Source organism: Mesoplodon densirostris, chromosome X (assembly GCF_025265405.1).
Source record: "Mesoplodon densirostris isolate mMesDen1 chromosome X, mMesDen1 primary haplotype, whole genome shotgun sequence".
Classification (NCBI taxonomy): domain Eukaryota; kingdom Metazoa; phylum Chordata; class Mammalia; order Artiodactyla; family Ziphiidae; genus Mesoplodon; species Mesoplodon densirostris.
Window position 1 is genome coordinate 48,631,133 of NC_082681.1, and position 27,888 is coordinate 48,659,020.

The 27,888-nt window shown below is 44.0% G+C and overlaps 1 protein-coding gene across 1 annotated transcript in view; it reads left to right on the forward strand.

Moving 5' to 3' along the window:
* Positions 1-24,573, forward strand: part of LOC132481443 (nuclear RNA export factor 3-like) — a 31,700-nt gene extending 7,127 nt beyond the window's left edge. Inside the window, exons 16-20 of the mRNA XM_060086308.1 lie at positions 69-111; positions 21,117-21,189; positions 21,731-21,898; positions 24,304-24,364; positions 24,500-24,573. Coding sequence (XP_059942291.1) covers positions 69-111; positions 21,117-21,189; positions 21,731-21,898; positions 24,304-24,364; positions 24,500-24,544 — 390 coding nt within the window. The 3' untranslated portion in view covers positions 24,545-24,573. The remainder of the gene's footprint in view (positions 1-68; positions 112-21,116; positions 21,190-21,730; positions 21,899-24,303; positions 24,365-24,499) is intronic.
* Positions 24,574-27,888: the final 3,315 nt, after the last annotated feature.

Consider the following 27,888-nt stretch of genomic DNA (forward strand, 5'->3'; position numbering starts at 1 on the left):
GGCCCAGGAAGCCGCAGGTGGGTAGGAGGTGGAGGTGGTGACTGGGCGCCTGGGCTCTTCCCTTTCAGGAAATGATGCTCTGCTTCTCCGTCAGCGGGGTGTTCGAGGAAGGTGAGTGTGTGTAGACCCCCACCCCTGATGTCTCATTGCTGCCTCCCCTTGGCCAGGCTCACTCCCAGACCCACCCAGCTTCCTGGACCCCTTCCTTTCCCTTCCCTTCCCTTCGCTCCACTCCCCACTTCCCTCCCCACCTGCCCTCCCCCACCTCCCCTCCCCTCCCCTCCCCTCCCCTTCCCCACTGTGTTCTCCAGCCCTCAGGCTTCCCACAGACAACCCAGGTCTGAGCTGTGTCCATGTTTGTCTGCCCTGCACACCCTGGGCGTTGGGGACATAGGCTGTGGAGTTTGGTGCCTCTCATCCCAGATCCTTACTGTGAGAACTTGGGCCGCTATTGAACCTCTCAGTTTCCTCATTTGCACAATGGGGTAGAAGTATCCACCTCTTGGGCGGCCGTGAAGAATGCATCCCGTGAACTTGTGTAGTGGTTGTCAGCGGCCATGTCACTGGGCGCAGACTGCTCCTATAGCTGCCCTCCCCATTCGCGACACCCTGGCCCCCGTTAACAACTGCCCTCTTAGCATGAGTGTCCAGTCACTCCCTGACTGGGGACCGCCGTGTGAGCATGTACAGCACGTGCGGCTCTCAGGGGTACTGTTGTTTGTTTGCTGTTGAAGTGGAAGGAAGTTCTCAGGGCTGTGTGCGTGCCTTCACCCGGACCTTCATCGCTACCCCTGCCAGCTACTGCAGGTGAGAGCCCTGTCGTGGGTGGGAATACCCATCCTCGCCTGGGCTCAGGGGCGTGGGAATGTGGTGGCACAGACCTTAGGTTTACTCGGTATTGTGGAAAGCCAGCAGTGAGATCCCAGGAGCAGTCTAGCCTAGTGGTTAAGAAGAGTATGGGCTCTGGAATCGGCCTATGCATTCACTCCTTCCCCAACACTCACTCGCTGTGTCCTTGGTCAAGTCATATGACCTCTATGTGACTCAGTGTCTTCCTCCGAGAATGGGGATCAGAGTGTCCAGCCCTTGGGCTGTGGTAAAGGGTAAATGTGAAATTGCCCGTGAGTTGGGGATAAACCTATAAATCGAGTGAAGGTGGTAGACAGTCTCTCCAAAGGTGGGCTCTGTGGGGAGGGGCAGAGGTACCAGTCAAGGAACCTGGGAGACAGGCACAGGAGGGACGTGGAAGGAATCTGGTTGCTGAGTGCCAGTGGGAGCAGAGTCAGTATTTGGGGTGAGGGTGTCCATCCATCAGTTGTCTGGGGGTCCATTTTTCCTTCAGTCTGTGCATCGTGAATGACGAGCTGTTTGTGAGGGATGCCAACCCCAGTGAGACCCAGCGGTTTTCTGCATCCCAGTGCCTACACCCACCTCCAGCTCCATGTATACCCTCTCCCAGCTGCAGCAGGACATCATGCAGACATCCTCTACCCCATCTGAGATGAACCTCTAGTGGTCTCAGAAGTGAGTGCTGAGTTTGCATGGGGATAGGAGGGAGCTGGGACGAGTAGAGGAGGGATTAATGGGAATTTTGAGGTCATTATTTTAAATCTATTTTTTCTTACAAACGTTTACTTGTGAAAAAGTCCCTAATTTCATACTAATACATTTCCATGTACTATAAAATACAGGTTTCCTATCTTATATACTGTTCTGAAACTTCTTTTATTAGCAGTACCAGCATAGTTTCTTCTCAGTATATGTGAAGCTACATTACTCTTTCTAAGATCAATATATCAAACAATTGAATTCCTGGAAGCCATAAGCTATTATTGATCGCCATTTACCTTTTCGCCTCTTTTTCAGCATTACATGCAGTGGCATCTGCTCCTTCTGGTACATACATGTTGGTAAACTTGAAGGCTTGCTCTTGTAGCATAGATTTAGCAGTGAAGTTGTGTGGTCAAGTGTCTCCAGTTTGGTCCTAAGGGAGGTCATCTATCCTCCCCCACTACAGGTGCTTTCAGTACAATGACTAGACTATACCAGAAATAAAAACTTCTTTACTCATCAAAAAGTGAATTCTGAGAATTCAGCGATAAGACGAAATAGACCTCTAGGGTTTCAGGAAGGTGCAGGCGGACAGAAGTCAGGTGCCCTGGGGTTGACACTCACGGCTGCTGGCTCTGCTGACATCCCAATTCTTTCTCTTTACTTTCTTCAGTCCAAGGGCAAAATTCCAGATGAGACCCTCACCCACTGACCTGGGATCTTGAGAGCAAAACTCTGCAAATGAGCCTTTAGATGTCATTCTCATCCTCATCATATTTGTTACCTCTCTTCTCTTAACTGAAGCCACATCCATGACTAAGCTTGCAGTCCAGCTAATCAGGAAGCCAAAGTTTACCGTGTAGGCCTGCCCGTTGCTCTATATTTTTCCCACGCATGATCCTTGTTTATCTTTATATTAAAGAGTAACATTGCACATTATATGTTGTGTGTCTTGGATTGCTTTTCCCCTGACCCAACCATGAGTTACTGGGGCCAGGACCAAAAGGTCCCATCTCCTGCATCATCCCTGGCAGTCTCTAGCATTTATATCTGACCTACACAGTGCTTGAAAATTATACAGTAACGACTCCATTCCTGGACTACCCTAAAATCCACGCTTTGCCTCCTGATAACCTTCTCTCCACCACTTCAGTACTCACAAGTTGTGACCGTTCTGATGTTCACTTCTATAAACAAATATAATGGATTTAGCAAGTAAAGTACCATATTTACTCCAATAATTATGGGTTTCTTAATCATTTAACAGGTCTAAAGCTTTGTTAACATTTTTATTAGGTTCTTAGGCTCTGTACCTAAGACTGTATTCCCCACAAATCCTGTGTTGTTTTTTTAACTTTTTAAATTTGAAATAATTATTGATTTACCAAAAGTTGCAAAAAAAATGTGTAGAGAGGTCATGTATACCCATCACTCACCTTCTCCTATTGATAACACCTTGTATTACTTTAGTACAGTATTGAAACAAAGAAATGGACATTCATACAATCCACTGAGCTTACCACAATTTCGCCATTTTACATGCACTCATTTGTGTGTTAGAACACTTGTGTATAGTACTTATATATATAATTCCATGCACTTTTACCAGCTGTGTAGGTGTTCTAAACATCACCACAAAAAAGATAAAAAACTGTTTCATCACCACACGTTTCCCTCATGTTAGCCTTTATAGTCACACCCACGTTCTTCCTGATCCCACATCCCTAAACTCTGTCAAACAGTATTATAATTTCCTAAATGTCATAGAAATGGAATCGTATGTTACATTACCTTTAGCAATGAATTTCTTTCACTCAGCATAACTCTCCTGAGATCCATCCAAGTTGTAAAGTGTGTCTATCGTCTGTTCCTTTTTATTGCTGAATAGGATTCCATGGTGTGAATGTACCACACTTTGTTTAGCCATTCCCCCATTGAAAGACATCTGGGCTATTTCCACTTTTTAAGTATTGTGAGTAAAACTGTGATGAACTTCATGTAAAGGTTTTTGTGTAAACATAAATTTTCATTTCTCAGGGTAAATTGCCCAGAGTTCAACTGCTGTATCGTATGGTAATTGCATGTTTCGTTTGGAAAGAACTGCCAAATTGTTTTCCAGACGGCCTGTACCATTTTGCATTCCCTTTGGCAATGTATGAGTGACTCAGTTTATCCAGTGTCACCTACTTTTGATTTTGTCACTGTTTTTCTCAGCCATTCTGATAGGTGGGTTTAACATTTCATTGTGCTTTTAATTTGCATTTGCATGATGGCTAAAGATGTTGAATAGCTTTTCCTAAGCCTATTTGCCCTCTGTTCATGTCTTTCGTCCATTTTATAATTGGATTAAGAGGCAAGAAGTTACCTCTAGAGAGCTGCCCTGGCTCTGGCTAGCAGGCAGAGTAAGAGAATGTGAGGCCCCTCGAGACTCACTTTTCTTGACAGGGAGGGCAGAAATGGGGATGAAGCTATTAAATGTTCCTCAAATTAGGACTGAACTTGGATATGGAACAGGATTAAGAGGTGGGGGCATCTCTGGGTCCATCTGTGGAGATCTGGATAGGGTAGAAAATGAAGGGGGATATGGGGTGGAGGAAAAACAGTGGAAGGAGGGAGATACGGGGGGATGCCTTCTAAATGATGCTAGATACATCACTCTCAGCCTGCTCAATGGAGTGCACAAAACTATTCTCCTAGACATGTGGTTTTCAACTCTGGATATCCATTAGGATCCCCTCTAATTCTCAGATTAAACCAACAGAATCAGAGCCTCTAGGGATAAGCCCAGTCAGCAGTATCTTCAAGGTTCACCTCAGTTGATTCTAATGAGCTGTCAGAATTGAAAACCTTATCTGATGGTGTATTAGTTTGCTATGGCTGCCATAACAAGATACCACAGGCTGAGTAGCTTAAACAACACAAATTTATTTCTCACATTTTAAAGGTTGGAAGTTCAAGATCCAGGTGTCCACAGGTTTGGTTTCTTCTGAGACTCTCTCCTTGGCTTGCAAATGGCCTCCTTCTTAGTCCTTCTTCACATGGTTGTCCCTCTGTGCATACACACCCTGGTATCTCTTTATGTGTCCTAAACTCCTCTTATAAGGAAACCAATCATATAGGATTAGTGTCTATCCTAAGGGCCTCATTTTAATTTAATCACTTCTTTAAAGACCCTATCTTCAAACACAGCCACATTCTGAGGTACTGGTGGTTAAAGCTTCAACATATGAATTTGAGTAGGACACAGTTCAGTCCACAACAGATGGTATGAGAAATACCTTGGTCTGAGAAATTCGTCTCCCTTTTAGCTACCTTCCTGGAACTACTATACAACACTTCTGCCATCACCTCATTAGGTAGGAGTTGGTCATATGACCATTCTTGCCTGCAAAGCAGGCTATAAATATGTTCTTTTACTGGAAACATTACTGTACCAAATAAATGTGGGATTCTTTTATTAAGAAAGAAGGAGAATTGGTATAGAACATATGCTACACTTTCATACCCAAGGCAGCTAGAAGCACTACCTCAATTATCATGTCCTTTCTACCCAGTTTTCCAACGACAGTTTTCATGGGTTCAAACAAAACTGCTGCTTCAGAGACACCTGAGCTCACTCTCCCATCCTCCCAAATCCCATGTCCCAGACTATGCCTGAGTCCTCACAACTTAGCGTGCTTAATCTACGTCATTCACTCACTCATTCATTCATTCAACAAATATTTATTGGTTACCAATGATATGTGAAGCACTGTAATAGGCACTGAAGATAAATCAGAGAACCTGACAGACAGGGTCATGGCTCTCATGGAGCTCACATTCTACAGGGGTTCATTCACTCAAGATTTAAAAGCCATTAAGAAAATAATATGGGAAAATATGACAGAGAATGACTAGGGTGGGGAAGGCAAGGAAGGATTTTCTGAAGGTGTAACTTAGATTTAATATTCAAATAACAAGAAGTACACAGTCAGCAGTGGGAAGATATCGGAGCTGAGCCCTCGAGACAGAGGGAAGAGCAAGACGAAAGGCCCTAAGATATGGGCAAGCTTGGCAGTTTTAGGGAACAGCTTGTATGCCAGTGTGTATTGGGAGGACAACGTTAGAAAATGAGGTGAGAATGGTAGGAGGGGCCCAATAACAGAAGGTCCTGTGAGCCATGGTAAGGACTCTGGCTTTTGATCTTATTATGATGGGTGCTTTCTGAAAGGAAGGGAAGTTATTATTATAATCTACTTTATTAAAGCTCATTCTAAATGTTCCTTGGAGGACAGACTGAACTAGAGCAACTGTAAGATCAAGAGACAAGATTAGGAGTCTACGACATGCATGAGAGTGAGAGGTTACAGTCTCGTAGACCACAGTCGTAGCAATGGAAGGGGTGAGATGGGGTTTGAAATGACATGTATCTTGGAAGTACTGAACTTGTTGATGAAGTCCACGTTTGTGGTAAGGGATAGAGAGGAAGTAAGCGTGTCTCTTGGAATGTGGATTTTGGCAGCTGGGTTAGGGCGGTTTTCTTCGATGGGGAAATGAATGGAGGACCAGCTTTGGTGCAATGCCAGGAAACTGACAGTTCTGTTTTGACCATGTCGTTTGTGGAGCCTATGAAAAATCTGGGTGGGGAGCATGTGGTTGGATGTATAAGTCAGGTGATCCTGAGAATATTCTTGGCTGTGGCAAAAACAAAAAAAAATCAAAAAACAAACAAAATAAAACAAAAGAACAAGCATGCAAGAAAACAAACGAAAACCCCAACTATACAGTTCAATCTGAAAATACAGGTTGATTCCACATATGAGTATGATGCAGGTCTAGAATCTGGAAGGGATACAACGACATAATAAAAACCTACTTCACTGAGTTATAATTTACGTTCAACAGAATGCATCAATCTTTTTTTTTTTTTTCCGCTGTTCTGCACGGCTTGCAGGATCCTAATTCCCCAACCGGGGATCGAACCTGGGCCCCTTGCAGTGAGAGCACCGAGTCCTAACCACTGGACTTAGCTATAAGGCTAAGGCTCTGGCCTGCCAGGGGCTACTAACTGTCAGAGAAAGAACATGTATGTCTGGAACATAACTATCATTCACCCACCTATTCATTCATTCATGCACCTAGCGCATGTCAAGCTCTGTGCTAAGAAGGGAAGATAGGACCATGAAAAAATTCAGACAACGTCTCTGTCTTCCTGAAGATTAGGAGGCGAAATAGAGAACTGCAAGTGGCTCTGGTTGCTAAATAGTAAGGGAGGTATTTGGTGAGATAATTGGGCCCCCAAAAGGTCTAAGCCCAGTGCACAGATGCAACTCTTCCCCTTCTGCATGTCTCATAGACAATGCTGTGGCATGACCTAGAATATAGAGCTGTTAGAATAGAATGAGCCTGAACATGCTGTGCATAAATGGCTGAGGAAACAGCTTTCCAAACCTTCCACCCAGCAAACAGCCCTGATTATGTGCAGAAGTCGATCTCAATTTCATGTAATTCTCACAGTTGGAGTTGTATGACTAATTATTTTGTCTCTGTGGCTAATTAATAAGCTGAGGTTAAGAAGGGTCAAATATCTTGGAAGAAAACAGCAGATCTACTGATAATAGGAAAGTGTTAGATTTTAAGCTGTGAGCTCTTAACTAGTGTGGATGACTCGTTCCCGTCCTTTAGGTCCAGGCTGAGGTAGTAGCAATGCAAGTTTCCCAGTCAAAGGCCTGGGATTCATTGGCCATTAGAGGATTTTAGGAACTGGAGAAGCTACAGGAAAATGAAAGCCTAACATGCCATCCTCCTGCCTGCTCCGCATCATTGCTCCTGCCTCTGCTCTCTTGTTTTCTATGATAACGTCATCTTAACATTAGGTTTTGTTATTGACTGAAGTGTGTTCTTCCAAAATTCATATCCTGAAGCCCTAATCACCAGTGCCTCAGAATGTGTCTGGATTTGGAGATAGGGCCTTTAAAAGGTGATTAAGTTAATTTAAGGCTGTTAGGGGATACCTTAATCCCATCTGACTGGTGTGCTTACAAGAAGAGGAGTTGAGGACACACAGAGAGACAGCAGAAGTGTGTATACACAGAAGGACAACCATGTGAAAAAGAAGCAAGAAGATGGCCATCTTCAAGCCAAGGAGAGAGGCCTTAGAAGAAATCACCCGACTCACACCTTGATCTTGTACTTCCAGCCTCCAGAACTGTGAGAAACAAATTTCTGTTGTTAAGCCACTTATCTGTGGTATTTTTGTGTGGCAGTGTGAACAGTCTAATGCAGGCATTATGAATGTGTTTTAGTAGGTTATGAAGCAGGTAGAGTAGACTGTCAGAAAGGATGAAAATAAAGTGATGGTAAAACATACCAATGATCAGTAAAACTGAAAGGAATGTGGTTAATTTGTATTACTATCAGGCAAAATAGACATCAAGCAATTGCAACAAAGAAGGCTGCTATCAAACCATAAAAGAAAATGTATTAAGATTACAAATTCTGAACTTACATTCACCTAATAACATATCTTCAAAACAGATATAGCAGTAACAAAGTTACAAGTAACAGAAAGTAAAATCCACTTTTGTGTATACCATAAGGAAATATACTTGCTTATATAACTGAGAGCCCAGAGGTAGAGGAGACTTTAGGTTAGTTGATCCAGTGGCTCAAAGATATAAAGACTCAGGCCCAATCTTGAACCAATGACTGTGGCTAGGGACATAGGATTATTGTGTGAGATCTAGAGTAACTCTGGTCTCACCCTTGGAACTAGCAGTCAAATTCCCCCCAAACATGAGACTGTATGAGGGAGGAAATGCACTAATGAAAATCTGAGACCAGTTAGGAAGATGAGGAATGTATATTGCATAGGTAAACAAAAATGTCACCTTCAGGCCCCATTTGAAAGCACAATTATCAATATGAGCATAATACCCACAGTACTCAAGCTCAAACGGTTTTCAACTACTATGTCTTTCCAGGTAACAAATACTTCTACTCAGGAAATACCTACATTGAATTAGTGAATGGGTAGTTACAAAGCACTAGAGCTCTCATCCCTGCAGTAAGTTTAGGAAGAACCACAAAGGCATCCATGGTAGCATACTTAAATCTCATTTTCTTTCTCAAATTTTTGGCAAAGCTTTTTCTTTACTACCGTAACTTGATATTATTGTGTCAGGATAGTTTGGCTAGAAGGGAATGGATTCTTCATAGTTACAATTTTATCAAGTATTACCATTCTGTAAACATACAACACAGAGTTCATAAAGATATGAAAGATGAGAAGCAAGAAAATTGTCAACATTTATGATCAGCAACAATTTTCTTTAAAGAGCACCATTAAATTTCAATATGGAATATCTTTAAACGCTTCAAACTGGGCTTCCCTGGTGGCGCAGGGGTTGAGATTCCGCCTGCCGGTGCAGGGGCACGGGATCGTGCCCCGGTCTAGGAAGATCCCACATGTCGCAGAGTGGCTGGGTCCGTCAGTCATGGCCGCTGAGCCGAAGCCTGTGCTCCACAACGGGAGAGGCCACAACAGTGAGAGGTCCACGTACCTCAGAAAAAAAAAAAAGCTTCAAGCTTTTAGAAGAAATTCACTCTTATAAAAATGTAATAACATTAAAGAACATCTTCTGTTAGTGTACATATTTGTAAATATGTAAAAAGGAATATTCCTCTGGGAACACTAGCCCAAGAACCACCACAGCCCTGCCTCCTGGCATACCAGGACCCAGCCCATACACCAACAGCCTGGCACCAGCTCTGGGACACATTGGGCCCCTCAACCAGCTGCTCCTGGATCTGGCCCCACTCACCAGTGGGATGAAGCCAGCCTTGGGACACCCCAGACCCCATACCCAGCTATGTCAGGAACTGGCCCCACACACCAGCAAACTGACACTAGCTTCAGGACTCCGAGGCCCAGCAGTCAGAGACCCAGGAACCTGGCTGTGCCCACCAGCGAGACCACACTAGCTCCAGGACTCTCTGGGCCACAGCCCCACCCACCAGCAGGCCAACCCCAGTTCCAAGACACCTTGGTCCCCACAGCCAACTGCCCTGGGATCCAGCCCCACTCAACAGTGGGCCAACACTAGCTTTTGGACACCCCCAAACCCGGCAGCCAGCCATGTGGAACTGGCCCTGCCCACCAGCAGGCTGACACTACATACAGGACCTCTAGCCCCACCACCACCCACTGCAGAGCCTAGAACCACCCATCAGTGGGCCAGCGCTAATCCCGGAACTTCTTGAGGCACTGCAGCCAGTAGCATCAGGACCCAGCCTCACTCGCCAGTGGCCAACAGCCTCTGCACAACGCAGGGCCTGGCAACCCACTGGAACAGGGGCCAGCCACACCTACCACACCATGCACAGTAGTGTGCTGTTCACAACAGAAGGACACACGCAGCCCTAACAGGGGGCACCCTTAGAGCGTATAGCTCTGGTGACCAGAGGGTAAAATTCAGCTGGGACACAGAGGACGTCTCCTACAAAAGCCACTTCTCTATGGTTGGGAAATGGAGCCAACCTACCAGATACAGAGAAATAAAATAGCAAATTGGACAAAATGAGGCAACAGAGGAATCTATTCCAAACAGAGGAACACAATAAAACCCCAGAAGAAGAACAAATTTAAGTAGAGATAGGAAATCTACCTGATAAAGAGTTCAGGGTAATGATCATAAAGATGTTCAAAGAACTCAGGAGAAGATTAGATGAACAGAATGAGAAGTTTTTAACAAAGATTTCGAAAATATGAAGAAGAACCACACAGAGAAGAATACAATAACTGAAATGAAAAATACACTACACGGAATCAACAGTAAATGAAATGATGCAGAGGAATGGACGAGCAAGCTGGAAGACGGAGTAGAAGAAATAACTGAAGCAGAATAGAAGAAGGAAAAAAGAGAAAAAGAAATAGGGCAGTTTAAGAGACCTCTGGGACAACAGCAAGTGTACTAACATTTGCATTATAGGGGTCTGAGAAGGAGAAGAGAAAGAGAAAGAGAAAGGGGCAGAGAACATATGTGAAGACATGATAGCTGAAAACATCCCTAACCTGGGAAAGGAAAGAGATATCCAGGTTTAGTAAGCACAGAGAGTCCCAAACAGGGTCAAGCCAAAGGAGACCACACCAAGACACACTGTAGTTAGAATGGCAAAAATTAAAGATAAAGAGAGAATATTAAAAGCAGCAAGGGAAAAGCAACAAATAACATACAGGGGAACTCCCATAAGGCTATCAGAGCAACTGGAATGAATCCAACTGGATCACGGTGTCTGATCCTTTTTAATGTAGTGTTGGATTCGGTTTGCTAATATGTGGTTGAGGATTTTTGCATCTATATTCTTCACAGATATTGGCCTGTAATTATCTTTTTTGATAGTGTCTTTGTCTGCTTTTGGTAGCAAGGTGATGGTGGCTTCATAGAATGAATTTGGGACTGTTCCCTCCTCTTCAACCTTTTGGGAGAGTTTGAGAAGTATAGGTATAAGTTCTATGTATGTTTGGTACAATTCACTGGTGAAGCTGTCTGGTACTGGACTTTTGTTTGCAGGGAGTTTTTGTTTTGTTTTAATTACAGATTCTATTTCACTTCTAGTGATTGGTCTGTTCAAATTATCTGTTTCTTCTTGACTCAAATTTGGCAGGCTGTATATTTCTAGAAACTTGTCCATTTCTTCTTGGTTGTCTAATTTTCTGGCCTATAACTGTTCATAGTATTCTCTTAAGTGTTTTGGTTTTTGTGAGTTTATTTTTTTTTGTATTTTTCTGGTATTAGTTGTTGCTTCTGTTTCATTTCTTATTTTGTTTATTTGGGCCCTTTCTCTTTTTTTCTTGGTGAGCCTGGCTAGAAGTTTGTCGATTTTGTTTGTCTTTTCAAAAATCTAGCCCTTGGTTTTATTTATCTTTTCTATTTTTACCTCTATTTTAATTATTTCCCTCTGATCTCTCCCAAAGAACTGACTTTGGGAATTTTTTCGTTCTTCTTTTTCGAATTTTTTTTCTCTTTTTGTTTATTTGAGATTTTTCTTGTTCCTTGAGGAAGGCCTGAATCACTTTGTACTTCCCTCTGAGAATTGCTTTTGCTGCATCACATAGATTTTGGAAGGTTGTGTTTTCATTGTCATTTGTCTTGAAGTATTTCCTGATTTCTTCTTTGATTTCATCACTGACCCACTGGTTTTTTGGTAGCATGTTGTTCAGTCTCCATGTATTCATTCTTTTCCCATTTTTCTTTCTGTGGTTGATTTCTAGTTTCATAACATTGTGGTAATAAAAGATGCTTGAAGTCATTTCTATCCTCTTAAATGTGTTGAGGTTTGTTTTCTGTCCTAGTATGTGGCCTCTCCTAGAGAACGTGCCTTGCACGCTTGAAAAGAATGTGTATTCTGTTTATTGGGGGATGTAGTGTCCTGTAGGTAAAAATTAAGTCCAAGTGGTCTATTGTGTCATTTAGGGCCTCTGTTGCCGTACTGATTTTCTGTCTGGAAGATGTGTCCATTGTTGTCAGTGAGGTGTTAAAGTCTCCTAGTATTAGAGTATTCCTGTTAATTTCTCCCTTTATGTCTGTAAGTATTTGTTTTATATATTTAGGTGCTCCTATATTGGGTGTATATATGCTAACAAGTGTAATATCCTCTTCTTTATTGATCCCTTTATCATTACATAATGTCCTTCTTTGTCTTTATGGACTTTGTTTTAAGTCTATTTTGTCTGATATGTATATTGCTCACCCCGCTTTCTTGTTTTTTTCGATTTGCATGAAATAGCTTTCCATCTCCTCACTTTCAATCTGTCTGTGTCTTGTGCCCTGAAGTGAGTCTCTTATAGGCAGCATATTGTAGGTTCTTGGGTTTTTTTTTTTTTATCCATTCAGCCACTCTGTCTTTTGATGGGAGCATTTAGTCCACTGATATTTAAAGTAATTATTGATAAGTATGTACTTACTGCCATTTTAAACCCTGTTTTCCAGTTGACTTTGTAGTTCTCTATATCTTTCACTTTTGCCATTTTAATTATGCTACGTCTTGCTGTCACTCTATTTGGGTTCTTCTTGTGTGGGACCCTCTGTGCTTCCTGTACCTGGATATCAGTTTTCTTCTTTAGGTTTGGGAAGTTTTCAGCCATAATTTCTTCAAATACATTTTCTATCCCCCTTTCTCTCTCCTCTTCTTCTGGTACCCCTTTTATGCATATGACTGTGCCCATTATGCATATGATTATGCATATTACGCATGCTTTATATTATCCTATAGATCTCATATGTTTTCTTCACTTTAAAAAAATTTGTCTTTCTGTCTGCTGTTCTCATTTGGTGATTTCCATTATTCTATCTTCCAGATCACTTATTTATTCTTCTGCTTTGGTTAGTCTGCTATTTATTGCTTTTAGTTTGTTTTTTATCTCAGCAATTGAATTGTCCACTTTGATTGATTTCTCTTTACAGTTTCTATTTCCTTGTTGCAGTGATCTGCATTTCTATCAATAATCTTCCTTAATTTCTTTAGCCTTTTCCTTACCTCCTTTCTGAATCTGGGGTCTAGTAAAGTGGTGAGGTCTCCTTCATTATTTGTTCCTTCAGGGGATTTCTCTTGTTCTTTTTATTGGGAATAGTATCTCTGTTTTTCTTTCTACTTAACTTTCTTCGTCTCTGAATTTAGGACAGGCATCAATCTACTGTGTTCTTGAAGGGGTGTTTTTAGGTTGGAGGATCCCTCTGTAGACGGTATGAGTCCAATACTTTTGGTGCAAGGGCTGGTTTTGGTGTGGGTGCTTGCCACGTATTTCCTTAAAGTGTGCTGGCCCTTCTTCCCTTGATAGGGTGTGTGCTTGAAGTTGTGTTGACCAGAGCCTGCACTGGTTCTTGGCTGGGGCCTCCTCTTTGCATTATGGCTGTCACAGCCCTGTTGGGGCTGGGGTCTGATTCCCAGCTGTTGGAGCAGAAGCCCTGAGGGTCAGGTTCAGTCAGGTTCCACTGCCCCTGAGCCCATGCCCTGATGCAAAGGAGGTGACCACTGAAGCTAATGAGGTCCGTGTGGTCACTGCAAACCTATGTGCCTCCAGTGCAGGCATCCATGGCTCTGCCCAGAAGCAGCCCATGGTTGCATCTCTTTCTCTGTTGTGTTCACCCCAGACCTAGTGCTGGGCTGTGGTGTGCAGTAGGCTGGTGCTGGGGGCCGGGGCCCTGTGGCTGCAGGAATTGAGGTGGTTGTGCCACTGCCTGGAACCTGGGCTGCCTCTGTGTCAGACCTGTCCCAGGACCTGTCAGCTCCAGATCTGGCTCCAAGCTATGGTGTAGAGTGAGCGGGGCCAGTGTGCTCCCACCGTGAAATGAACAACTGCATACTCCTGCCCAGCGCCCATCCAACCGAGATGCAGTGCCCAGCTGCTCTGCCTTTCCATGGCGCCATCTGGCGCACGTGCTGGCAAAGTCCACCATGGCCAGACCTGCCCCCACTGTGTGCACACTGATAATGGGCACTGTGGCAGGACCTGCCCCCACTATGTGCAGGCTGACAATGGGCTCCTTGGTTTGGCCCAGACCATACCCCAGGTCCTGCGGTCTGTCTCCACACATCTAGATCAGGTCCTCTCCCTGGACCTGTCTACCTAAGATTCAATGCTCAGCTGCTGTGTGCATCTGTGGCCCCACCACCTTGTGTGTGCTTTGGATTGGGGAGTGCAGCAAGGCAGCAGCGCCAGTGCCTGTCTCTCTCTGCCCTGATTGTTAGAAAGCCAGCATGCATGCACTCCTTGTGAGCAGAATTTAGGCTTTTCCAGCCCCTCCATCTATCCCAGCGGCCTTTCCAGCAGGCAAGGGGGCTCCCCGGGGCAAGGGTCTGCCTATGTGGACCTTTTCTCCTTTACAGATCTCTCCCAGCGGTGCCAGGACCGTCCTCATGCCTTTAAAATTTTTTTTCTGTCCTTCCTGGATATGTAGAGATATTCCTTGCAGCTTTGGTTGTGTAGGAGATCTTCTGCCAGTTTCCAGTTGGTTTTCTGTGAGAACTGCCTCACATGTAGGGGTATTTTTAATGTGTTTGTGGGGAGAGGTGAGCTCCACATACTTCTACTGCACCATCTTGATACTCCTCCCTATTTGGGAGACTTTGAATTGCATCAACGTGTCCCATATAAAAACAGATACACTAGACTAAATTAGAATTTCAGAATCCAGAGATAGTTACCTATTGCAAGTGCCTGTCAGTTTTTAGAGAGCACAGGATATGCCAGGTTTTTCCAGATTTTGTGGGGGAAAAAGGTAGAGCATCATGTACATTTTAGATGATCTTTGGACCCAAACAGGCTACATGAATTAGATAATTAAAACATCATCTGGTGATGTGATGAAAATGCAGAGTTCATTGATATGACTTAGTCCGCAAAGCCTGCTTCTAACCTAAAGAAAGCTGGCAAATCTCACTCATTTACATCATATGGGAACATATCCACCAGCAGTAGATGGCAGTGTGATATCGTAACAAGAAAACAATGTGGCTGTTTACGTAAAAACACATATCAGAATACTTTCAAAGACTATAGTTAGAATTATTTGGGGATTGTGGCAAAAAAATAGTTACAATGAGTGGATAACAAGAACCACGCTAGGACCACTTCAATTCTCCCTGTCTAATAATTTTTAAAGCCTTGAAACACACTTATTTAATTTTTAAATGGTCTTCACCCGGAAGGGATTTTCAAACTGTACCAGAGAATCATACCATCACAAATGACATAGTTTATGAAAGGAATCCCTGCCTTCTCGACCCTTTCCATACTTTGGCCTCAAAAGAAGTTTTCACTGTGGATGTAATTTTTTGTTTCCTCGCTGTGGTAGTCCCCAAGAATGAGCTCATCACCTAGAGCTGTTAAAATTTACACTGGGCTGGGGGAAGGGAGCACACTGAGTACTCTGACTGGGCGCATTATCTCCAATTGTTTCTCTTCTTTCCCATTACTTGACACTGACAGTAAAGTCACTTCTAGTTAATTAAGGAGCTTCTTAAAGGAACAAAGAAAAACATGTTTCAATTACCATTTCTATAAAGGTACAGCAATATCTGATAAGTTCTCTTGGATAATGTTACCAGATTAAGTCAATTTTCCTTTCTGAACGTAAATTCACTTAGGACCTCTACTTGAGTTGTACATATTTGTGTTTGAACCAAAAGCATTTGAGTATTTGTGTTTAATTTAGCAGCATCACAAATGTCTGCTATTCTCCTTTCCCATTTCTCTGTGTTAAACAAAGCCACTAGCACTGACCTCCAAAACGTCCACCCCAAAACAGAAATATAAAAGAAGTAAAAGTTGTTCCCAGTAAACCTTGCCAAACAACATTCAAGAAGAATAGCTTATCAGCCTGCCTCACCTAAACAGACACAGCACCTGATATGTGCAGTGCCTAAACTGCCTAGCTCACATAAGCTGTGTTCATACAGGTGTTTATCCATAGCCTTAGCGTCCCTTCCCCAATGTATGTAAGAAAGAGCTGACAGGCACCCACTGGTGTAACTAAATATATTTTTTAATCCTAAAATAGCTCCTGGTAATCATCGCAGGGCAAGAATAAATGATACGACCATTAGTTCTGACAGGAGAATATGTAACCTTTCGCAAGAAAATTATAATTAGAACTCCAGGGTTTGCCTTTTGGTGAAAGAAGTTGACCTCAATCACCATTAGTGGATTTCTCCATTACAGAAGCTTCAGTTGGGACAGACATCAGGTCTTGATGGCGAATTCCATCCAGTGATTGTATACAGATGCTTCCTAATTCCATCTTGAGGTTTCATGATACGCTCTATTGTAAACACGTGGCTCCATTTTCATACCCTGCATTTACATTTGTCCCATAAATAATTTTCCAAAATTATCTAAGTAACACCAATGTGCCCAAACAGAGTCACTCCAAAAAATCACTACTTCCTTCAATAGGCTTACAACTACAAACAGTCTGTTATACTTACTAGTATATTCAAATTTAACCATGATGCAAAATTTGGTCTGTTATATTTTCTTCAGGTTATTTATGTAGCCATGCCACGATGCAGGGTGCCAGCAAAATAATCCCACTGCTTGTAGAGCATTAAGTTTGCCTAAACCAGCAAACACGCAAGTTCACTTCAAACCTCTTTTGGATATACAAACAGATCTTCAGTTTTCCACACAAATCAGCAAAAGAGGTGTTTGTAAAACTGCGATTAAAAAAACCCTGAAAATTCTATTGTATATTCTCCTTTCCCTTTCTCTGTCCTTTCTAGGAAGATGCAAACAAAATATAAGTGCAGTAATATCTAATTCAGATTATGCTTACTTTTAACTTTTGGAATTCTGTAAAGAGCCATAAAGTCTGCAATATTTCTCCTTAGAGAAAAAGAGCCATAAAGTCTGCAGTATTTCTCTTTAGAGTGTTTAAAAATAAAAGAAGGAAACGTTTTCAACTAACGTCTAGCATTTTATACCACCTTTTATATACACATATACTTCACTTATTAAGGATAAGTTTATATTTATACCATAAAATGAATCCAAGGGCCTTAACTGGCTTCAGCTACGATTAGTTCTAATTACTGGTAGTACAGGAAATTATTTAAATGGCATTTTAAAGAGGTCCTCTATGATCTCATCTTTTCAGTAACTGCGGATGCCTTTCTGCTTAGTCTGAATAAGGAAGACTGAATTATTCTTAATTTTCTTTGGAGGCTCTTGTGGGTGATCCAAACACAAAGTCTGGAGCCAGGGTGCCTGGGAGTAAAACCTGGTTTGGCACCTATAGGTTCAGTTACCTCTTAGGCAAGTGACTTAACACATCTGTGCTTCCACTTTCTCATCTGTGAAAACTGGAATAATAATCATAATACCTAGTTGATAGAATTGCCACTATTAAAGGAGCTGACGTTTTAACGTGCCTGACACATAGTAATCATTATATACATTTTCTTCAAATTAACAGCTAAAATTCACTTACTGTGTTTGCCTTAATTTCTCTTAGACTTGCATGAAATTATGGCAGCAAAGCTTACCTGTACCCACTGCTTAGGTTTTTGAAGTAGACTCTAAAATATGGTAATGGTTATGGATTTAGGGAGGACCTAGTCCATTGCTATGTGTTAATTTATGCATTAAATTTCACGTGTTATTAGGAAAAAAAATTAGCACACGAACGAAGCACATTAGCACATTAAAAAGGGGTTGGGGCAGGTGAAGCCAGCTTGTGTTCTGAGGAAGAACGTCTGGAGGCACCACCATCAATGGGAAGCCCAGGAATGAGGGCAATCTCAGATCTCCAGCTCTCGTGAAGAGAACGGCCTCCTGAAACACGCAGCCGGGAGAACCCTACTGTCACTATGCTACACTCAGGAGGCTGACCCAGCTTTTGAGCACCGTGGGCTCCTAAGGCTATGGTCACATGGATGCGGCCATCAAGTGGCAGGCCCAGACAGTTATGTGGCAGGCCCAGACCTACTGGCCATGTCAGCACCATGAGCCCTTAAACCCTGAGCTCGTGTAGTCTCTCTGGACCTATTGCCACTATGATCATGTGGTAGATCCAGCTTTTCAAGTCGCTAGAGCATGGCAGACTCCTAAACCCTGCCCATCATGTGGATTCATCCTGTCATGTGGCCCTCACTAGCTAGTGGCATGTGGAAGCCTCAGCCCTCCAAGTCACAAAGGTGACCTGCTTCTGAGTGTCGTATGGATGCTATGGTTGGTCACATATCCCCCTTGGTCACATATCAGGCTCAGCCATCTCTATCTCGTGAAGATTACTGCCTACCAGAATCTTCAGATCCCTGAGTCAACAGGGATGTGGCCTCTACCATCACATGGCAGGCAAAGCACCTGCTGTCATGTGAACACCGCACCTACCCTTCGGCTGTTGGTCGTGTATATTCTATGGTCATGGGACATGCTGTGGTCTCCTGAGGCTCAGTTCTCTCGATCACAGTTCACGATTGAGGGCACCTGAATCCTGAGGTCACATGCATCCTTCTACTCTGTGGCCTCTGCCAGCCAAGCCCCTGGAAGTCAGGTAGGGACCCACAGCGGCGTGTTACATTCTCCATAGTGTTCTCCATAGTGGCTGTATAATTTTACATTCTAAGATTCTTAGAACTATTCTTAGTTCTATTCTAGCCACTATGGAGAACTATGGGGACCTGGAGGAAGGAAGGGAGGGGAAGGTAGCCCTGCAGCATGGGTTTGAAATACTGGCCCCTGTGGCACTGGAGAACGGAATCTGGGTAGTCTGGGTGGGAGCTCTCCACGGGAAGGAGAGGAAGGTTGGGAGGGAAGGAATATTAAAGTGAAGGTATTGAGCGAGATTAGGAGACAGTGCCTTTCACACAGTACGATGACAGATACTCAGTGCTCAACAGGGAAGTGGACCAAAAACCCTTAAAATCAGAAGCAGAGGTGTGCAAATGGGGCTGCTGGATGGGCCAGAACACACTGATCTCTGTTTTTGGTATTAGCGTTTTAGCTCAAAGGAAGCATTGCAACCTTGAACTATCAACCACCTCTTCTCTATTTTTGGTTTTGGACAGGGCCATCAGAGAATGTTTCCCAAAGTTGTTATGCCTGGTAAGTGCCTACGAAAATCATTGTCTCTTACTAATGTCGGTGACCTCTGCACCTGCCCTCAAGCCCTTTGGTTCTTGCCTAGAGTACATGTTGGCATCAGACCCTTAACCATTTTGGGGCACATGGACTCCTGAAAATGACATGGATATACTTTCTGGAAAAATACCCATAAATACACACACACACACACACACACACACAAATTGCATATAACATTAGAGACTTCCAAGACCTCATGATGAAGACATCTACTGTAAGCTTTCCCATGGAATTTCCACCGCCCTTTCACACCTGACCTCTGACCCTCACCCTACTTGACCAAACTTTTTTCCCAGTCATCAAGGGCCACTCCCCTGGTCTCCACTCCTGTTTTCCTCTTCCTTTCTCCAGGATGGCCAGGAGTTACCCTCACCAATTATCATTGACGTTGACACTCCCTACATAATAAAGCCCTGCAAGGTGATGAAGAGGCTCAAACAACATTTGGTGAGTTGCAGGAGAGCCACAGATCCCTTATCAGCCACACAATCTCAAATGCCTTTTGATTCCAGGAATGCTATATAGGCTCTGTGACACTGAAGAGTCTAGTCCTGCAATTCCTGCAGCAGTAAGTACCCTTGGGAATCTGAGCAAGGGGAGGAGGGCTAGGAGAGTTGAGGAGACCTAAGCACAGGTCTGCTCATCGGACTTCTCAAGTCTCATTTGAGGTCCAGACCACAGAGATCGACTGTCCTCATTACTCTCCCTCAGGTATTACTTGATCCATGAGTGTGGAGACCAACCGCATATCCATTGTGCTTATCTTGAGGAGGCCTGCTCCTCCCTGACAATTCCCTTCCACTCTGAGGACCCAGCCCCGTGAGTATCACAGGCCAGACTCTGCTCCTGGGTCGTGTGGCTCCCCAGCAGACACAGGCCAGCTCCTGCACACACCCACCACCCACTCTTCCTTTTTGTCTCCTAGAAGCAGCTTGTGCAAGTACTTCAAGGACAGCAGGAATATAAAGAACCTCAAGGACCCCCGTGAGTGTGCGATGGGAAGACTGGGTGGGAAAGGGCAGTGAAGGGGTCAATCATAGGGCCCAGGGCGTGGCAGCGCCTGACCTTTGTTCGCTTCCCCTCTCTTCACAGACCTACGGGTCCAGCTGCTGAAGCACACAAAACGTGTCATTGTGCACACCCTCTGTGTGTTGCCCAAGACTCAGCATGACTTCAGCTCCTTCGGGTGGACATGTGGTTCCAGACAGTGAGCGCCTGCGTCCTCCCTCGGGCGGGACCAAGAAGCCACAGGTGGGTAGGAGGTGGAGGTGGTGACTGGGTGCCTGGGCTCTTCCCTTTCAGGAGATGATGCTCTGTTTCTCCGTCAGCGGGGTGTTCAAGAAAGGTGGGTGTGTGTAGACCCCCACCCCAGATGCCCCACTGCTGCCTTCCCCTGGCCAGGCTCACGCACAGAACCACCCAGCTTCCTGGACCCCTTCCCTTCCCTTCCCTTCCATTTACTTCCCTTCCTTTCCTTCCCCTCCCCTCCCCTCCCTTCCCCTTCCTCCTGTGTTCTCTAGCCCTCAGTCTTCCCACAGACACCCCAGGTCTGAGGTGTGTCCACGCCTGTCTGCCCTGCACACCCTGGGTGTTGGGGACACAGGCTGTGGAGTTTGGTGGCTCTCATTCCAGATCCTTGCTCTTAGAACTTGGGCCATTGCTTAACCTCTCAGTTTCTTCATTTGCGCAATGGGGTAGTAGTATCCACCTCTTGGGCGGCTGTGAAAAATGCATCCCGTGAACTTGTGTAGTGGTTGTCAGGGACCCTGTCACTGGGCGCAGACTGCTCCTATAGTTGCCCTCCCCACTCCCGACACCCTGGAACCGTGAACAGCTGCCCTCTCAGCATGAGTGTCCAGTCACACCCTGACTGGGCAACACCGTGTGAGCATGTAGAGCACGTGCGGCTCTAAGGGGTACTGTTGTTTGTTTGCTGTTGAAGTGGAAGGAAGTTCTCAGGGCTGTGTGCTTGCCTTCACCCGGACCTTCATCACTACCCCTGCCAGCTACTGCAGGTGAGAGCCCTTTTGTGGGCGGGGATGCACATCCCCGCCTGGGCTCAGGGGCATGGGAATGTGGTGGTGCAGACCTTAGGTTTACTCAGTATTGTGGAAAGCCAGCAGGGAGATCCCAGGAGCAGTCTAGCCTAGTGGTTAAGAAGAGCATGGGCTCTGAAATCGGCCTATGGGTTCTCTCCTTGACACAACACTCACTCACTGTGTGATCTTGGTCAAGTCACATGACCTCTGTGTGACTCAGTGTCTTCTTCCGAGAATGGGGATCAGACCATCCAGCCCTTGGGCTGTGGTAAAGGGTAAATGTGAAATTGCCCGTGGGTTGGGGATAAACCTATTAATCGAGTGAAGGTGGTAGACAGTCTCTCCAAAGGTGGGCTCTGTGGGGAGGGGCAGAGGTACTAGTTATGGAACCTGGGAGACAGACACAGCAGGGGTATGGAAGGAATGTAGTTGCTGAGTGGCAGTGGGAGCAGGATCGTTGTTTGGAGTGTGTGGTGGTCCATCTGTCCAGTTGTCTGAGTGCCCGTTTATCCTCCAGTCTATGCATTGTGAAAGACGAACTGTTTGTGAGGGACGCCAGCCCCAGTGAGACTCAGAGTGTGTTCTCCATCCCAATGCCTACACCCTCCTCCCTCTCCCAGGAGCAGCAGGAGATGGTGCAGGCTTTCTCCACCCTGTCTGGGATGAAACTCGAGTGGTCTCAGAAGTGAGTGCTGGGTGTATATGGGAATGAGTTTGGGTTGGAACGGTAGGGGAGTGAATCATGGAAACTCGAAAGCAATTTGGAAAAATAGCTTTTTGAATATTTTGCTTCCGAAAATAAAAGTGAGCCCATGAAAAAGGTATCATACTAGTATATGTGTAAAGGGTTTTCAAGATAGTATAATGCTCAGTGATATTATCTTGTATATGGAAAATCCAGGACAATCCACACGCACACCAACCAACCAACAAAAAAACAAAACACCCTACTACAACTGATAACCAAGTTCACCAAAGTTACAGGATACAAGACCGATATACAAAACTTATTTGTATTTCCATGTACTTGCAATGAACAACCGAAAATGAAATTAAGAAAGCAAGCCCAGCTACCATGGCATCAAAATAGTACAACGCTTTGAAACAAATGTAACAAAAGAAGTGCAAATCTCATATTCCAGAGTCTGTAAAACGCTGTTGAAAAAAATAAACCAGACCTAAGTAAATGGAAAGACACCCCATTTTCATGGGTTGGAAGGCAATATTATTATGATAGCAGTACTACCCAGAGCAAACTAGGTTCAGCGCAGTCCCTATCAGAATCCTTCTTTGCAACAGTTGACAAGGTTATCCTAAACTTCATATGGAAGTGCACCAAAACAATCTCGAAAGAGAAGAACAAAGTTAGAAGACTCACACGTCCCAATTTCAAAACTTGCTACAAAGCCACAGTAATAAAGACTACGTGGTACTGGCCTGTGGACAGTGTATGAATCAGTGGACTAGAACTGAGAGTCCACAGATAAACCCTCACATTTATGGTCAACTGATGATCAACCAGACGAGTGCTGAAAAAATCTGATGGGAAAATAATATTGATTTCAAAAAATGGTGCTGGGACAAGTGGGTATCTGTGTGCAAACCAAAGAATTTTGACCCCTGACTCCCACACCGTGTACGAACCTAGCCTGAAAATGGATCAAAGATCTAAAAGTAAGAGCTAAGACTATAAAAATCTGGGAAGGAAACACAGGTGTAAGTCTTCACGAATTAGGCAATCATTTCTTACATATGACACCAAAAGCACAAGCAACCAAAGAAAAAAACTAGATAAATTGTTGACTTCATCAAAATTAAAACCTCTTGAGCATCAAAGCACAGTATCAAAAAGGTGAAAAGCCCACCAACAGAATGGGAGGAAATATTTGCCTATCACATATCTGGCAAGAATATGTGAAGAACCCTTGCAACTCAACAATAAAAAGGCAAACACCCCAATGTTTTTAAACTGGGGAAAGGCTCTGAATGGACATTTCTCCAAAGAAGACATATAAATGGCCAGGAAGGAAATGAGAAACTTCTCAACATCGTTAGTCATCAAGGAAATGCAAATTGAAACCACAGTGAGTTACCAGGTCACACCCACTAAGGTGGCTTTAATTAGTGAAACGAATGATAACAAGCGTTGGTGAGGATGTGGAGACATTGGAATTCTCATGTGTTATGATGGGAATATAAAAGGGAGCAGTGGTTTGGGAAAACATTTTGGCACTTCTCCAAAATGTTAAACACGGAGTTACCATAAGACCCAGTAATCCCACTCCTAAGTATCCTACCAGGAGAAATGAAAACATGTGTACACTCTAAAACTTGTTCAGGAACGTTCATAGCAGCATTATTGATAATAGACGTAAAGTGGAAACAACCCAAATGTCCTGTAGCTGATGAATGGATGAATAAATCTTGGTACATCCATATAGTAGAATATTATTCAGTCATAAAAAAGAATACTGTTCTGATACACGTCATGACATGGATGAACCTTGAAAACATGATGCTAAGTGAAAGAAGCCAGTCACAAAAAGTCAAATATTGTATGAAATGTCCAGAATCGGCAAATCCACAGGGACCAAAAGCAGATTAGTGGTTGCCAGGGTCTGGGGGACGGGGAGGAATAGGGAGTGATCACGAATGGTTAAGGAGCTTCTTTTTGAGGTGGTAAAATGACTCTGGAATTAGTTGTGGTGGTTGCACAATCATGTGAATGTACGAAAAAGCACTGATTTGTATACTTTAAAGTGGTGTGTGCATTATATCTCAATAAAAGATGGTTGGAGACTTGTACTTTAGAATTTTTCATTTGTTATTTTCTTGAACATCTTTCTTAATCAGTATATATTGAATTCCCTTGTTCTTTAGCCCAGCTCTACTTTTCTGTTTTGAATTCTAGTGGGCATGAATGCTAGTGATAGATGGTTTGCTTTTCACTGGGCCTTTCTTCGTCATTACACATAGTGTTCATACTGGTACATGTGTCCCAGCAAGAAAGTGGCATACATTTAGCGGTGGCATTGCATGGTCAGCGTGACTGTACTGTGGTACTAATGGAGATCACCTGTTGCACTGCAGGTGCCTTCAGGACAACGAATGGAACTGCACCAGAGCTGGTCAGGTCTGCAGTATGCTCAAGGTGAGGTCTGGGAATCAAGTGGGGTAAAGATGAACATTTCTGGGCCTTCAGGGGGGCCAAGAAGGTGGAGGTCAGTGTCCTGGGAATGGAACTTGGGGAGCGGGCTCTTCTGACATTCCGACCCCTTCTCTCCAGACCGAGGACAAGATCCCAGAGGAGGCCTTCAAAGAAATCCCCTAAAAGGAGCCCTTGGATGCCATCCTTGTCTTCATCCACCTCATCTTTTATCTCCAGCCGCAGGCCACGTCCATGCCTGGGGTTGGAGGCCTGGCTGACCAAGAATCCAAAGTTACGTTGTAGGCCAGGTAACATAGCCACTTGAAGGGTCGGCTGTCCTGTGTCTTTTCCCCACTCACGATTGCTGTTTGGTTTCATAATAAAGAGTGCTGTTGCAAGCTGTATGTCGTGTGTCCTCCATTGCTCTTCCCTGCCCCAATCACGAGCCAGTAGGTCCAGGCCTGAACGTCCCTGCCTTCCTCCCCGAGGACGAGGCACCTTCTAACACAAATAAGTGGGGTTTTTATACAATTTTTTTCCATTTATAAAACATGAAGATTCTGCACAAAAATGGGATAGCAATGGGACTTAAAGTGCATGCGTCAAAACTCCTTTATGTCCCAGCTAGATGGGTTTACATATATCATGCATCAAGCAGGGAAATTTAAAAATACTTTTAGACAATTGAAAATGGAAACACAGCATACCAAAACCTGTGTGACACAGCAAAAGCAATGATCAGAGGAAAATCTATTAGTCGTTAAGTAAACGCAAATCAAAGCCACAATAGTATGCCACTTCACACCTACTACATTGCCTGTAGCTTTTTTTTAAAAAAGAGACATAACAAGAAGAGCTTTGGTGAGGATGTGGAGAAATTGGAACTTCTGTACATTGTTGGTGGGGATAAAATGGTTTCGCTGCTGTGGAAAACAGTTTGTTGGTTCCTCACAAAATTAAACACAGAAGTACCATATGACCCAGCTACTGCACTCCTAGCTGTATACCCGAAAGAAATGAAAGAGGTGCCAAAACAAATTATTGTACGTGAATGCACACAGCAGCATTACTCATTATATTCAAAAGGTTGAAACAACCCATCTGTCCATCAAGGCATGAGTGGGTAAACAAATTGTAGTACATACACACATTGGGATATGTATTTTTGCAAAGATTGAAATCCTTGTCATACGTGCTCGCAGAAGTTGTCCTTCTATTTCATCAGTGGTCAGATAGTGACTTGACAGAGATTTCCTGAAGGGCCTGGAGCCAAAAAGGAAAGGAAAACAATATTGTCTAGTCTTTGCAGATTGGCTTCTGATCTGGGACACTCCACCGATGCTTAGCCAGGCTGCCTCCAACTCTGCCTTAGCCTTCACCTCCAGCTTTTGAGGAGCCCAAAGGTCAGCCACATGTGCAAGCTTGGCTTCCTGTCAGACCTTTGCTGAGCCTGTGTCCTACCCTGTACATATGCATTGCACTCTGGAATCTCTGCTATGCCCTTCAAAACTCTTATTCCCCCAAGAATTTTCCTCATCACCCTCACCCTTCCCAGGCTTCGGGGGCTCTCTGCTGCTTGCCTTATCTTCTTTCCCTTGCCCCAGGCAGCTATGGGTACGATACGTTTTTAGATGTTTTTGAGAGACACAACCGAGAAAGCCACTCCATGCCTGGGATGGGCCATGGGAAACAAATCTCATCCTCTGTGCCATACCCTCAGGGGTCCTCCATAGAGGGCAGAAGGCACAATCACAGTTTTGGGGGAGAACAAGGTCCATATTATGACCCCTGGGACCAGCAAGAAGCACCGTGAATGTGGCTGCCAGTCTCATGGGAGAAGCAAGAGGGAAGAGATATGGGAACATATGTATATATATATAACTGATTCACTTTGTTATAAAGCAGAAACTAACACACCTTGTAAAGCAAGCAATTATACTCCATTAAAGATATTTTTTTAAAAAAGGAAACAGATTGGGTTTAAGTGGTAGGTTGCAAAATGCAAGACAGAATATTCCTGACACCGCATGATACAATGTGAAAAAAAAAAAAAACTCAGGGTATAAAACTGTATATTACAGTATGGTCCCTCAGAAGAAGATATTAATGAATGCTTATGGGTTTTTTTTTGTTGTTTTTCTTGCGCTACGTGAGCCTTTCACTGTTGTGGCCTCTCCCATTGTGGAGCACAGCCTCCAGACGCGCAGACTCAGTGTCCATGGCTCACGGGCCCCGCCGATCCGCAGCATGTGGGATCTTGCCGGGCTGAGGCACGAACCCATGTCCCCCGCATCAGCAGGCGGAATCTCAACCACTGCACCAACAGGGAAGCCCTATTTTTTTTATGTGTAATAATTAACATTAAGAAGTCAAGCCAAAGGAACGTGTGAGAGTGTCAACTATGTTTATAAATATGTGATTGGAATGCACAATAGTTATTCATTCAGATCTACGCTTTGCTTGTACAAAAGGATGTTTGTGTCTGGGTCAGCGTCTTCCCAGGTGCTTAGGGTGAAGCACTATACCTGTTTGCTCCTTACGCAGCATAACAAGGACAATTTATCATTGATAAGCAGATATGAGTATCTCCTCGCTGATTAATAAGCTGCAACACTTTACATGACTCACCCAACTTTTCCTGATGCCCGGTTCCTTACATGTAAAAATCAGGGGTTAGGGATAACCGCCAGCTTAATTAACATATAGAACACGTACCACTCTGCCTAAAGATTCCCAGTTAATCTCCTCTTCTTCCTCTGGTCCCATGCAAACTTTGATCTGATTTCCTTTTCTATATATTAGCTTTTCCTGCTCTAGAATTTCGTATAAATGGAATCACATATCCTGTACTCCTTTGTGTCTGGCTTCTTGAATTTAGCTTTTTTTTTTTCTTGAGATCCACCCGTGTTCTTGCCTTTTTATTGCTGGGTAATATACCATTGTATTGATTTGTTTACCTTTCATGTTGTCTTAATGAAGTTTCAGGAGGAAGTGAAAGTCCACCCTTGTGTTCAATCAGCCATCTTCCTGGTCAGTGTTCTCCTCTTATACAATGGATATAATTTCAACCTTTACCACTCCTTTATCTCTCTAGGGAAATTCTCTCTTTAGGTCTTTTCCAGGCTTTTCTCTTTTTCCTTTTCCCTCAGTGCCAATCACTCCATGTGTTGTGTTTGCTCTGTCCCTTCCACGCTTACCCTGGGTTGTGACCGTCTCCTGAAGAGAAGACTTCACTGTCGAGTCAGCCCTGGGCTCGTGGGTGCTTGGCTTTAACCCATACCTGGCTCTGGGCTCGTCAGTGGTTTAGCCTTCCTCCCTGACCCTACCACTGGCGGCCCCTGCCTTACCACTCATTCCCTCCCTCCCTCGCTCCCTCCCTCCCTCGCTCCCTCCCTTCCTTCTTTCCTTCCTTGAAGGAGAGCATTCTCCGTTTATTACATGGGAATTCTTATTTCATACTTTCGAGCACAGTTATGTATTTATTATGAATGGAATATTCTATGTATTCATTATTGGACTATTATTAT